General features: G+C 38.0%; 1 protein-coding gene across 1 annotated transcript in view; it reads left to right on the top strand.

Annotated features, from left to right (window-relative positions):
- Nucleotides 1-15,283, top strand: part of FREM2 (FRAS1 related extracellular matrix 2) — a 143,635-nt gene that overhangs the window by 72,025 nt on the left and 56,327 nt on the right. The window contains exons 5-6 of the mRNA XM_040991061.1: nt 4,596-4,721; nt 6,558-6,809. Of these exons, the coding sequence (XP_040846995.1) occupies nt 4,596-4,721; nt 6,558-6,809 (378 nt within the window). The remainder of the gene's footprint in view (nt 1-4,595; nt 4,722-6,557; nt 6,810-15,283) is intronic.

Here is a 15,283-nt window from a genome sequence, read left to right as displayed (position 1 = left end):
TAAACATAGTTTTTTAAAAAGAAATAATTGTTTAAAGATGTCAATGAAAGCAGAAGAGATGGCAAACTCTCTAGCTTTCTACTCATTTTCCTATAAACCTAAAATGCTCAGAAAAATACAGTGTATTAATTCCTTTTAAAAGTTCTTTGCAATTCTCTCACATAGAATAACCGTTGTTACTATTTTAAGGGATGGCCCTGCAGCCACTGTTCCCTGCTACAGGATACTGCCTACATAGTGCGAGTTCACAGTTTCTGTACCATGACCCTTTCTTGCTCAGTAAACACCTTCATGGAAGCTCTTGCCTTTCACTCTACCATGTTAGAAAGAATTGGCATACAAACTTTGGCTATGATGAATATGTATTATATTTTATCTGTCTGCTAATATATGACTACATGTTTTGCATATGACATACCTTCACAACTTGGCCAGTTGATATTTATCATCTACTATTGAGTTGACGTCTTATTTCATTGTTTTGCCTACATACCACTTGATTGATTGATTGATTGATTCATCAATTTGACATAAATATTGGATCTTTAAAGAAATTCTCAAAACTACGTCTTTGTGGTGTGGCTAGCTCCTTTGCGGTTGCCCATGCACTTGGCACCTGCTCAATAGGACTTGGTATCTGTCTTATAACCTGTGCTTAACTTTTCGTTTCCTGTGATGAGAGTGACCCTACCCACTGCCCTGGTAGTGCTTCCTACAACACGAGAGCTCAAGGATCGTGAGCCTGACCCCTAAGATGGCATTTCTGGGTTCACATCCCAGCATAAACACCTCCCAGCCTCACCTTCGGCTGCTTGTTTAACCTCCACATGCCCCAGGTTCTCAACAGTAAAATGACAGTCATCACTGTTCTTATCGCCAACGTTTCTGCAGGGAGAAAACCAGTTGTTACATGTACAAGTATTTGGACTAGTGCTTAGCAAATAGTAATAACCCTGCATGGATTAGCTAATCATTTTTAAGGACAATAAAGAAATGCCACTTTAAGAATTCTGCACTGAAAGAGCTGGCCTCCTTCAGGAACTCTACATGTGCACTTCTATTGTAGATATAAAGTGCAGTTAAAAACAACGTCAACTGAAAAATCTACCAGGGAAGGCTTTCTTTGTCTCTTTGATACCCTTTTCTAATTTCTCCCACAGTGAGAAGTTCGGTCAACAGAAGGCCTAAACCTGACACTAGGCCTGTTTGCCTTCTGCCAGATCAGTTGTCAGAATAAATTCCAGAGCTAAGGGCATGGGCTAGACAACCAGGGCTCCTCTTTATTCAGCATTCAAGTCTGCTAGCACTGGCAGGAGGTCCCAGCCTGTTGAATCAACCATGCAAGTATTACAGAGCATAGGAAGAACCAATTCTCAGGTTTTCAAGGTTTACATTCCCAAGACATCTATTAAGTTAAACATTTATGTCTGGTACTTCTATGAATAACTTACAAATAATCAGGATAATTCAGCAATGTAGAAGGAACATTATCGATGCTCAATCTTAACTAAGTCAGTCTGGCTACTATAAAACAATATCATGGCTGGAGACTAGTTTAGCAATAAATATTTAATGTTCACAGTTTGAGAAGGTGAGGAAGCCAAGATCAAGATGCCAATGGATTTGTTCTTGATAGAGTTTACTTTATGGCTGTTAAATGGCTGCCTTCTCTCTGTACTCTCACACGGCCTTTCCTAGCTGCTTGCTCACAGAGAGAAATCTTTATCCTCCTCTTCCTACCAGGGCACTAGCACCATGATGGTTTCTCCCCCTTCATAACCTTGTTTAAACCTTACCACCTTACAAAGGCCTCCATCTCCTCATGTCATCATATTGGGAATTCATGCTCCAACACAAATATTCATTCTATAATGAACTCTAAGAAGTAAATAAATAAATATCCCTATAGTTTTCTATAATGCCATGCAGTACATGATCTGAAAACTGATAAATTCTAGTGACACTAATGAAAATAAACTCATGGGATTTTGATAATTCCATGGCACTTTGTCTGCTTTTTGTTAAAGTCTTATGAGAATTTACATGTGGTAATTCTATTTTTTTAAGATTTATTTGTTTTTATTAGAAAGTCAGAATTTCCACCTGAGTTTGAGTCTTCCACAGTTTTCCCTCTTCACTGTCACAATCATGTTTTTTTTTTTTTCAGTTTGACTACATTTTTTTCAGTTGATCAAAAAAACAGAACTTGGAAATATCCAAGCATCTTCTCATTTCCTCTCTCATTTCCCATTTGATACATCAGAAGCATCTTCTCCTGTTCCTTTGTAGTACATCCTATACTCAACCATATCGTGTCACCCTTACTTCTGCCTCCTGATCCAGAGAATGCATTTAAGTGTCTGTCTGATTCACAACCTAGAGCAACCCAGAAGCAAAGCCAAAGCTTCTATGGGTGATCAGCATGAATAGGCAGGATTTGCTCTTGTAGTGATCTCAGATCAGCTTGAGACAGGCAAACACACCCCACTAATGAATTCCATAGCATGCCCCAGCCTAGCTAACCAACTTCAAGTTGCTCACCCCCTCAGCCTCCAACAAGAGCACACCGCAAACATTCCTCCTTTTCCATTACTCAATACTGACACATCTCTCCCTGCCTTTAAGTCTTTGTTAAATCACAAGTGATATCAATGCCTTATTCGTTCGCTGCAGCAAGCTCTGAACAAATAACACCTTGTTCTCATCGTATTTGGATGTCTCTGTTTATTTCTGCATGTGAAGAGTACAGAACAACATCTTAACCAAATTTCTGATGGTTCTGTAATTTGGTTGCCGTCACCATCACCACTGTTCTGGACTCCATTAGGCTCAGTGTATCGTGTTGGCTTCCTAGCATTTTCTTGTACACACTTGGCGCAATCTGGTAACCTGACCTGATGCTCTTTTGTTTCTGTATTCTTATTTGTTTTACTTGAAAGTCAGAGCTTAAGAGAGGGACAAAGAGAGAGAGAGAGATCCTCCATTCACCAGTACACTCTCCAAATGGCTACAATGGCCAGAGGTGGACCAAGTCAAAGCTTGGAACCAGGAGCCCCCTCCAGGACTCTCACATGGGTGCAGGGCCCCAAAGCCCAGGCAGTCCATCCTCCCTGCCCTTCCAAGCCACCAGACAGGGAGCTTGATCAGAAATAGAGCAGTTAAGACCAGAAATGATGTTTGTATGGAATCCTGGAACCATAGGCAGACAAGCTGCCCACCAAGCCCTTGCTCTGGCCCCTAGGCCATTTTCACTTGCTTGTCCTTTTTCCTGAAATTTTCTCCTCTTGCATATTCAAATAGGACATCTTATTGTGCCTTCTAATCTCAGTTTGAATAAGCCTCCATCAGAGACGCTTGCTTAATTTTATGTATTATAGCCCTATGTGCCCAGCCCCAGCACTGTCTGTCACCTTGCCACAGCTTATTTTCTCTATACCATGGGTTGCCCCTAATTTGGGTTGTGCCTTATACATTTCCTTGTTAATTGATTTATCTTCTTCTTTCTCCTAACCTCACATCTATCATAATGATTCCAGAAAGATGAAGAATTTGTTGACATCTGTGTCACTTGTACCTATTACAATTAAGACACTCACAAAATGTTTTCTAAATGAATATGTCTAAAATCTTATATTTACAGGTGTTTTTTTTTAATAGGAACTTTTTAAAAATTAGTGTATCCATCTTCCAGGAGAAAACAAGTGGCACAGTCAAAATGAGTGATTTGTGGCTATTTTATAAAGGTGTCAGCAACAATCTGTAACTTCCAAGGAACAACAGAGTGCCCCGTGACTAGTGAGGATGGGAACCTGCACCACCTCCGGGCCTGTGGAGGTCTGGGGAAGAGGGACTGGTTGAGCTTCCAGCATGAGCTGGGAAGTGTGGCCAGCTCTGGACATCTCAGAGAGCCAAGAAATAATTGCCCAACCTCCCTCTGCTCTCACCCTCCATACTCCTTCCTGTATTCTGTTTGGCTCCCCCAGGCAGAGGCCAGAGTACAACAGAAACTTTTGATGTCGTTCCCAATAGTCTGCTCCTAGAGCAAAGAGCAGGGTGGAGTGTGACCTATGGGAACTGTATCCGCTGCTTCAGCATCTTTTATTATTATCCTAAACAGTGGAGCTAACTGTTTAAAAACTAATCATATAAAGTGCTTTCTGTGTGGATGTGGGACTTTCTGAGAAACAAACTTCCGAAAAGCAGAATATCTGGGGTTTTCAGTGTCAAACTATTGAGCTACATGGATCTTTTAGAAATCCAATTAGGGCATTTTTGTTAAATAGCATGCCTTTCAAAGAACTTAAAAATAAATTGTTGAAACATATAGCATTATATTACCATAATGTTATATGTGTACTGTTATTGTTATTCCACCTATCGATGAAGAAGTTGAGTTTTATTTCTAGTTTTGGCAATTGACTGTCCCAGGGCCTGGCATACTTTAAACCTACTTCCCCCCAGCCCCTTGCCTTCACACTATTAGTCTAGGAAAATATGCATTAACTATCACTAGGGGATTTAATTTTAAAGGATTAGATCAGATAAGAAGCTCAAACGAAGGTTACAATAACAATGTGTGTATGTCCTCTTCTTAGAATCAACTGTGTTTATTCCCCACTCTGAATACTCTGTTGAAGAAGATGTTGGTGAACTGTTTATTCCCATCAGGAGAACTGGAGATGTCAGCCGGGAGTTAATGGTGATCTGTTATACCCAACAAGGTAACTCAAGTTCATAAATAACTAAAGCTCTCCCTCAAAAGATATAAGTAAACCTCTTTAATATGTTGAAATCATAATATGCTCCTACAAGATGCATTTATTAGATTTTTGTAAATATATAGGACATTTATCCAGAAGGCTTCGTTTAGTGTTGCAACTTTGAGTACTTTTCTGAAAGATCCTTGGCCTTTGATTACTTCATTTGGTCAAGTTGCAATCCAAAAAGAACTGAAACCAGCTCAGGCTGATCAAGCAGGAAGGAGTGACTGGCTTCCTAAAAAGAGAGAGAAAGAAAGAGCGAGAGAGAAGAGAAAAAGGAAGTAAGGAAAAGAGGAAGGATGGAGGGAATGAAAGGGAAAGGGAAAAAGACTGTATATCTAAAGAAATCGAGTTTGGAGGATTTTGTTTTTTGGGAGAGATTTTGTTTTTTGTTGTTTGGTATATTTATCATCTATGATGTTGATTAATGTTGATGTTTATCAACTGCTGATGCTGCTGCTCCTTTTCCTCCTCTTTAAAAGACAGATATATATAGAGAGAGAGGAAGAGACAAAGAAACAGAGAGAGGGGGGTCCGGCTCACTCACCAGATGGCTACATTGGCCAAGGCTGGGCCAGGCTTAAGCCAGAAGCCAGGAGCCTCTTCTGGTTTTCCACTGGGTACAGGGATTGGCTGACCTCCAGGCTTTTTCCAAGTACATAGAAGGGAACTGGATTGAAAGTGGAGCAGCCAGGGAGTTGAGGGGAATATTGCCTACATGGAATGGCTGTGTTTCAGGCGTAGGCTAAACCCACAATGATACAATGATTGTTCAGGAACTGGTACATTGTGTTGCAGTGAACACACTGCTTGGTGCACCTCCCAGACAAGGTGCTCTGAGGTTCTGAGTCCCAAATCTATTTACAATCCCAGCTTCCATCCTTAGACACAGGGTGACTAGCCACCAGGTTAGATCCTTGCCTTCTATGTCCATGGGAGATCTGGATTGGTTTCTGGGATCTAGATTCAGCCTGGCTCAGCCGTAGGCATTTTGGGAGTGAACCAGTAGATGGAAAGTCTGTCTTTGACTGTCTGTGTCTCTCTCTACCTTCTGCCTTTTAGATAAAGTTAAAATAGATAAAATAATAAACTGGTATACAATTAGTTTGACTCTCATTTGAAACAAATTTCAAAATATTTACATTGTTCCTGGATAAACATGAAAAGTACAAGTTAATGCAAATTAAAATGAATATGTAATAATAATATACTAAATGTATGTTCAGGAAATAAGCAGAATTTTGAAGAATATACACACAAGAAAGCTGTATGTGCTGTTAACCTCTGAGCTGACTTTTGCTAAAATTTCCACATCTATATGATTTCAAACATTGTACAGCCTAGTGATTTAAAATAGAATAGTTTTGGACTCTGAATCCCATAGTGTATGGCCTTTAACTTCTGCAACCTTCAGTTACCAAGCATGTAAAACTCAATGTAGCGGTTAACAGAAGATTAATGATGCAAGTATATAAAGCACTTGGCATGTTGCCTATACACAGCAAGCCCTTGAGTAGTAGGAGGTAGTATTTTATACTATTGTGTTGATCTGAAGGTTGATTGACAAGAAAGTCCAGAGGAAGCACTTGAAATGTGTTATTCATTGTAGGCCTGAGGACGCGGTGCAGTTGACTCCCAGTACTAGAACAGCCTGTATGTAGCTGCTGTTGCAATTCCAGAGTGTGCCTATACTCTAGAAGACCAAGAATATGCTGCCTGTGCACACGATCCTTTCCGGACATGCTTCATAGTGTTACATTTTACATTTAAAACCTTTTGTCTTCTTACCACCTTCAGGGACAGCAACTGGAACTGTGCCAACTTCCGTGCTGTCTTACTCGGATTACATATCCAGGCCTGAGGACCACACCAGCGTTGTTCGCTTTGACAAAGATGAGCAGGAGAAGATGTGCCGGATTGTTGTTATTGACGACTCTTTATATGAAGAGGAGGAAACGTTCCATGTCCTTCTGAGTATGCCAATGGGTGGGAGACTGGGAGCTGAGTTCCCAGGGGCTCAAATTACAATTGTCCCTGACAAAGATGACGGTGAGTACTGTTACATGAAAATTCTTCTTGCTGGAAAGATTAATGTCAGACGCACTTTCTAGACAGTAAAATGGAAGTCTTAAGGAATTAGAGCATTCACGTTTATTTTATGCTTGATTTTTATAGTCTGATCAAGTTTCAAAGTTTGTAATATCAACCAATTTGTCTTTCTTAATTTAACATTTTTGCAAGACAAAAGTCACACCTGTGTGTGTCTCTTGGTTCGTTACATTTCTTTTCACAATGTCATTTGTCAGTAGGTGATTAAATTCTTAAAAATTTCTGAAGAAGCTATTTTAATAAACCTAATGCATTTTCTTTTTTCTGCTTCCTTTTAAAATAACTTACATTTTAACCACAGTGTTTGACCTCTTCAAAAAAAAAAAAATAAAAATAAGGAGCACCGGATGAAGCTGTTTAATGAATAACTGGCAAGGTTTTACATGTATTTATAGATATATAGATATATATGGAAAATGAGTTCACAGGCTCCCGGGCAGTGGATGAACAAGGCCACTGTTCCCCAAGGAAGCTAAATGACCATGAAATAACTCATTCCCTATCAAATAAATAATCTTGTGAGCAAACCAGAGAGCAGAGAAGGGAGATCAGAAATCTCCCCATCCATCACCTCCTCTCCGAACACTGGTCTGTTTCTATTTCCCCCTGGAAAATTTCCTTGTGGAAAATGAAAGAGGAGGTGAAGGTTGTTCAATAAGAACTCACTAATGTGCTTTGTCTACCTTATCCTAAAGCTATTCCAGTAGCTAAATGATTAGTTAGGGCACTTCAGAAGATCTCTTAATATTTGAGCAATCAGCGATGACCCAGAGATGAGTAGGTATTAGATGAATAGAAGCTACTCTATATAAAATTGACAATATTGACCTCTAATCCTCGGGACTTGGACTTGGCACTATCCAGCCTTTGCATTCACTCATCACGGTGTGGCTTTTCTTCGTTATTTTTCAACATTATGGGATCTTTAGACTAGTCATCCTCAGCTTTCTCCTAACTTAAAAAAGTGTTTCACCCTTCAAAATGATATGTCATGAGTTTCCAGTAACATTTAGTTGTTATAGAAGTATGTGGTTTGGGCCTGGCTTGGTAGCCTACTGGCTAAATCCTTACTTTGCATGTGCCAGGATCCTGTATGTGTGCCAGTTTGTGTCCCAGCAGCCCCTCTTCCCATCCAGCTCCCGGCTTGTCACCTGAAAAAGTAGTTGAGAATTGCCCAAAGCCTTGGGACTCTGCACCCACATGGGAGACCTGGAAGAAGCTACAGGCTCCTGGCTTCAGATGAGCTCAACTCTAACCGTTGTGGCCACCTGGGACATAAACCAGCAGATGGAAGATCTTTCTCTCTGTCTCTCCTTCTCTCTGTAAATCTGCCTTTCTAATAAAAATAAGGAAACCTTTAAGAAAAAAAAAAGCCATCTTTCCACTCTCTTAATATTCTCAGAAGTTTCTACAATATCTATGTTTATGTCACTGCTACTAGCAACGTTTCTCTGATCTCTCATTTTTTTTCTCTTAGTGTACTAAGAAATTTGACATTTGATTAGTTTGATCATCCCAGCTGTTTTTAGCTCTGGTTTTCCTTGGGAACTTCTACTTCTTTTGTTTCCTATTTCATGAATTTCTATTCTTTAAAGAAAAAGTTTTATTTTTATTGCAAAGTCAGGTATATAGAGAGGAGGAGAGACAGAGGGAAAAATCTTCCGTCCGATGATTCACTCCCCAAGTTGCCACAGTGGCTGGTACGGCGCTGATCTGGAGCCAGGAGTCTGGAATCTCTTCTGGGTCCCCCACATGGTGCGGAATCCCAAGGCTTTGGGCCGTCCTCAACTGCTTTCCCAGGCCACAAGCAGGGAGCTGGATGGGAAGCGGGGCTGCTGGGATTAGAACCGGCGTCCATATGGGATCCCAGCGTGTTCAAGGAGAGGACTTTAGCTGCTAGGCCATGCCGCCAGGCCCTACTACTTTTATTTTAAAGTCAATAGCTTGGGTATTCTTGTACATACACATCAGCTATGTCTCAGAACTCTGCGATATTTCACTATAACTGCACAATAAAGCATCTATACATGTTGGTGTACTACTGACTTTTGAAATCTATTGATGACATGATTTATGTTTAATTTTTATTAAAATTTTTATTAAAGAATAGATTTTATGTACTTTTATGTATCTCATAAATATTCAGAATATTCAGCAAGTAAAATGTGTAAAGACTACTGTTTATAGACATATAGACAAGGATTAAGACCAATAATCAAATTATAAACTGTCAGTTTCATTCTTATTCATTAGGAGTTTAATTTGTAGTCTATATTAACTACCACATAAGAAATAAAACATGTAATATTTATATTTTGAAGACTGACTTATTTTACTAAGGATCATAATCTGTGGCTGTACCCATTTTTGCTGTTACATATAAGATTTCACTTTTGTATAACTAGCTAATATTCAATGCTTATGCATTCATCAGTTGATGAATATTTGGGTTGACTTTGTGTCTTAGCTCTTGTGAATTGAGCTGGTGTAGAGATAAAGGAACATGCAGCTCTCACATGCTAATTTCATGTCTTTTGGATAAATTCCCAGGAGCGGTATAGTTGGGTCATATGGCAGAACAGTTTTCAGACTTTTGAGGAAGTTTCATATTGTCCTTCATAATAGTTGTACTAGTTTTACATTACTACCATTCTTGTCAGAATTTATATGTTTGTTGGTGGATTTTTCGATTGTGTGTGTGTGTGTGTGTGTGTGTTGAATGATAGCCATAGTGACTTGGGAGAGATAAAACCTCATTGTAGCTTTTACTTTCATTTCGCTGACGGATAGTGGCACTGAGTATTTCTTCCTGTGTCTGCTGGCCATTTGCATTTATGCTTCGAAGCATGCTTATTGGCGTCCCTTGTCCATTTCTTAACTGGAGTGTTTGAGTCATTGTTGTTGGGTTTCTTCAACTCCTAATATATTCCAGATGTTGTGAGCTCCTTCTGTATTTCAGATATGAAGTTTTTATCAGATGAGTAGTTTATAAACAGTTTCTCTCATTCTAAGATTGACTCTTTACTTTTACGAGTGTTTGCTTTTTGGCACCGAAGCATCATAGCCTGGTGGGGTGGGCAGGGGGAGATGTTATTTTCCCACATATAAATATTTTAGTAATAGTTTATAATTTTTAAAAGGTTTTATTTATTTATTTCAAAGGTAGAGTTACAGTTATCTGAAAGGAGATAGACACAGGGGAAATCTTCTAAATGACTGAAGCCAGGAGCTTTGTCTAGGCCTTCCAGGTGAATGGAAGAGGCCCAATCCCATGAGCCCTCTTTCGCTGCTTTCCCAGGTGAATTAGCAGGGAGCTAGCTCTGAAATGGAGCAGCTGGAACATGAAACGAGACTCACATGGCATACTGGCATCACAGGGGGAGGTTTGCTTGGCCTGTAATGCCACAGTGATGTCCTTCAGCAATATTTTAATTAAAGGTACACTTAACTTTATAAGAATTTACATGCTGTTATCTTGGTTGGAATATAAAATACCAAACTTACTTTCAAGCCAATTTTTAACAGTATCTCCAAAAAAATGATTTTCATGAGTTTAAATCGAGGATACTAATTTATATAACTTTTTCATTTTAGACATCAACACATACGTAGTTTGGAAGTAGAAAAGTCGCTGCCACCTGTAAAATGCCATAGTCTTTGTGGCTTCCCCATTTCATCATAGAGAAAAAAGCAATGTCAGGTTTTATAGAAAGTCAAATTTCATTCATACATATTAACATACATGCAGTGAAAATGTCATATTTCAAGTACTAAGTATAAAGACATTACATGAATAATCCAATTAAATCTCAAAGCAATTATATGAAACAAATACACATAACTTTTCCATTAGATAGATTTAAAAAAACAGAATAGGCTAAGAAAATTACTCAAGATCATAGAATGGTGAATCTAAACCTATTTAACTCAAACATACTATTTCTTACAACTTGGTTTTAATGAATCCTAAATACATGAAAATATAATAACGAATGATATACTGGAGGAGAGAAAGTATCTAGCAAAGTGTAATTAAGATGTAGGTAATATTTTTTCACAGAACATAGAACTTCTTGCTGGCCAATTTTTCAATCACTAAAATTTAAGCAACTGTAGAAAATGTTGAAGCCTGTTAATGCGATTCACTGCACAGCTCTCCAACACCTGTTGCTTTGTTGTGTTCATTTCTGTGATAATAGATACACCAGATGAAGAATCAACCAATCCAGCATCCCCTTACTAAACAATAGTTCTCATAATTCAGAGGTAGCTGATTGTACCAAAGCGAACACATTCTTCAACTTAGAAAATGTGAAAGGATTTTCTGTACCTGCACTGCAGAAAAGCAAATCCCTGTGCTGCTAGTGAATTCTCTTACATGCAGAATCTGGAAATCTGAGCTGTGGACATGATTTTCTCTGTGCAGATTAACTAAAAATTTGGGAAAATCTTAATAAAATCTGCACTACCTTTTTTGGAGATCGATAGAATTTGCCTTGTGCTTGGAAGAGAGTCAAATCTGCACATCAGCAGCAAACATCAGGATCATCAGCATCCTGAACACCCCACATCCCTGTCTTTAGTAAGATCAGCTTTACAGCACTTCACAACTTGTCTGTAGGTTGTGACGTAATGCCACAATACTGACTCATTAAGAGTCCCCAGTCAGTGCTAAGAATATCTCACTGATTTTTTCTGTCAATCTTCTGGAGTTAATTAAAGAATATTCAAGTTGAAGCATCCTTTGCCTTTGTCTGACAATGTGCAGGAGTTTTAAATAAATTGTGTGACTCCCTGATCTCCCTGGAAAAAAATCACCCTGCAAGATAGAAATCAGAGACATCTGAAAGGCAGCATAGTAAGCTCCATAGGAAGGGCAATTCAATTCACTGCCATTCAAAGCATAACGACATCAAAAAAGCTTTCTCAGCAGCAGGAGTACGTTAGAAAACAAAGCATTTCTAGTGCTAGAAAAATACATTGTGTTATGGTGTGTGGGTGCAATGTTTTTCTAGTTCATATGTGCGGTCTGAAAGACCTACTCACTATCCTTTTTCATCTTGAATGCAATTATTTGCATTAGTTTAAGCTGAAATTAAATAATGCCATGCCATCATGATAGGGAATGTCCAGATTTAACTAAAGGAGCAACTTGACAAAGTTACAGTCTGCATTTAGTATAATCGAGTTCAGCAATATTAAATTCAAGAAATGAAAAAGGCAAACAGTTTCTAACCACTCAACATATCACTTCATTGCAGCCGTTGATAAACATTAAGATACAAGAATTCAGGAAGTGCCAGTGTTGAGTGAATCCCTGTTTTGTGATGAACATTTTAGAAATGTACTAACATGTGAATTGTTTTACCAGCCTTACCATTTGAGAATGAAACTAGATATAGTGATACAGAAATTAAAACCTTTGAGAGCAAAAATAAGACACTTTAAATGAAATATCTTTCCACTTAAATATCTAATCCGTGATGCCATATGCATGCAATAAATATTTATTTGTGCAAGTGCTAAGTATAATATATGAGGACTAGAAAGACATCTAGGATATAGGCCAGGATTCCACACTACTTAAAATCTGTTCCAGACGGAAAAGTAAGTATACAGTATACAGTATAAATAATCAAATAATACACCTAAGCTTGCTATTTTCCATACATTTTTGTTGTTCTTTTTATACGGCATGCAGTATGTTCTACTAAATCATAGTTTCTCTACCGTCCCATGGTGTACTAGAATGTGGCACTTCTTTGTCATTGTGCTTTTGTAGGCATTGTCCAGCTTTCCCATCCATCCTCTTCCCATCATTCCCTCTAATAACTCTAACAGTTGGTTTCTTAAGTTCAGGTAAGCTGTTTGCTTTGAACTTCCACATACGAGACTGAATGCAGAGTATTTGTCTTTCTGTGTCTGTCATGTTTTACGTAACCTAAAATAGACTATCCACTTTGCAAATGTCAGTATTTTATTCTTCCACATGCTAAGTAATATTGCATGGTGTGCATATACCCCATTTTCTTTACCCCTTCATCCATCAGTGCTCACTTACGCTGGTCCCGTATCTTGTCCGTTTTAGATCATCTGTAAAAAACATGGGCATACTGACAATTATGTTTCCTCGAGATAAACACTCACGTGTGACATAACTGAGTCTCTGGAATATCTGTTGCAGGTTTTTTTTCTTTTTTTGAGGAAGCTCCACAATGTTTTCCATTAGGGACTGTATTAATTTACACCCGATGACAGTGTAAAACAGTTCTCCTTTCCCATAGCCTTGTCAGCATTTGTTATCTTTCTGATGATAGCCATTTTCACTGGAGTGAAATTATGCCTTACTGTGGTTTTAATTTCTCTGATATCTAATGAACATCTGTTGAATATCTGTTGAACATCACTTCCACATCTGTTCTGGCCATTTGTATTCCTTCTTTTTTTTTTCCTTTTTTTCGAGAAATGTCTGTTTAAATCTTTGCCTATGTTTTGACTAGTGGTTGTGGTTGTTGTTGATTTCCTTGTATATTGTCGATAGTAATCTTTTCTGAGATGCATAGTTTCCAAGTATTGTTTTCCATTCTGTCAGTTGTCTCTTCACTCTTGATTGTTTACTGTGTCAAAGTTTCTTCGTTTGCTATATAGTTTGATATAATCCTATTTGTCTAGGTTTGCTTTGTTGCCCATATTTTTAGGGTCTTCTCTTAAAAAAAAAAAAAAAAAGAACAGTTGCCTAGACAATGTCTGTCCCTGAGTTTTCTTTAAGCCGTTTTGTAGTTTCAGGTTTTAGAGTAATCCATTTTTATTCGATTTTGGAGTAGAGTAGTGGAGAATGCAGACTCCTGTACATAAGTATTCAGTTTTCTTTGTGCCATTTATTGAGCAGGCTGTGCTTTCTCCAGTGGATGATTTGCATCTTTGTCAGAGTTCAGTTGTGTGCAGACGCGAGGGCTCATTTCTGGAATCTCTCCTCTCTTGTCTGTGTGTCTGCTTTGATGTCAGCATCACGCTGTTTTGGTTACAGTAACTGCAGTATGCCTTGACACACGGCACTGTCCATGCCTCCAATTTTGTTCCTGTTGTGCAATATCACGTTGTCAATTTGAGCTCTTTCAGGCTTCTGTATGAATTTTATTTTGTCTTGCTCTGTAGGAAATGCCATGGGCTTTTTGATGCTAACTAGATTCATCTGTTAAATTTCAGTAATATAGAGATTTTAATACTTTTAATTCTCAGAAACAGTAAAAAATATTTCCAGTTTTTGGTCTTCTATAAATTTGTTCATCAGTGTTTTTTGATCCTCATTCTAAAGGGCTTTCACATTGTTTTATTTCCAAATATTTTATATTTATCATAATTATTATGAGTGCATTATAATATTTCTTAGTGAGTTCATGCTTTGTATACAAAATGCTGCTGATTTTTTCATGTTCATTTCGTACCTACAAGTTCACTAAATTTGTTCATTAATTCTTATAGCCTCTTACTGGTCTTTGGGTTTCTTTATGTATAGGCATAGTTGTCATATAGGAATAAATTGTCTTCCTAAGTTTGTGGCTTTTATTTCTTTCCCTTGTGTAATCTCTCAGGCTAACATTTCTAACACTATACTGAAGAGCTAAGAGGGTGGACATCCTTCTCAGATTGCAGATCTTAGAGTAAAAGGTTTCAGTTTTTCCCCATTGAATACATTGTTGTTTGTGGGTTTGTCTAATCATGTCCTTTGTTATGTTGAGGGATGTTCCTTCTCTACATACTTTGACTTAGTTACATATTTTTATCATAGATACATGTTGAGTTCTAATGAATGTTTTATGTATGTGTTGAAATGATCATATGATTTTTCTTCTGCATCCTACTGATATGATGTGTCCGCTTATTGACTTGTGTATGTTGAACCAATCCTGCATCCTCGGGGAAAACTCACTTGATAACAATGAATGATCCTTTTTTCTGTTCTGAGAATTGATTTACTAATATTTCACTGAGAATTTTTGTATCCATTTCCATCAATGACATTAGTCTTCAATTTTTTCATTGTTGTAGCCTTATCTGGTTTTGAAATCAAGGTAATACTGGCTTTGGAAGGATTCTTCCATTTTTTGTGTGTGGCAATGGGGTGGGTTTGAGAAAATTGACTAAAAATTGATGTTAATTATTTCTTCAGGGTTGATAGAATTAAAAAAAAACCACCTGTGTTTTTCTTTATTGGGCGATTTGATCACTGATTCAATCTCAGTATTCCTTATCATTCTATTCAACTTTTTTGCATCTTTACAGTTCAGTTTGGGTAAGTTACGTGTGTGTGTGTGTGTGTGTGTGTGTGTGTGTGTGTGTGTGCAGAATCCTTTTAGGTTTTCTAATTTGTTGGTGAACAGCTATTTATGATAGTCTCCAGCGAAGTTTTACAT

Source organism: Ochotona curzoniae, unplaced genomic scaffold, assembly GCF_017591425.1.
Source record: "Ochotona curzoniae isolate NIBS_2020 unplaced genomic scaffold, NIBS_Ocur_1.0 contig_64, whole genome shotgun sequence".
Lineage (NCBI taxonomy): Eukaryota > Metazoa > Chordata > Mammalia > Lagomorpha > Ochotonidae > Ochotona > Ochotona curzoniae.
Note: the sequence above shows the minus strand (reverse complement) of the source record. Positions and strands in the feature narration are given on the sequence as shown.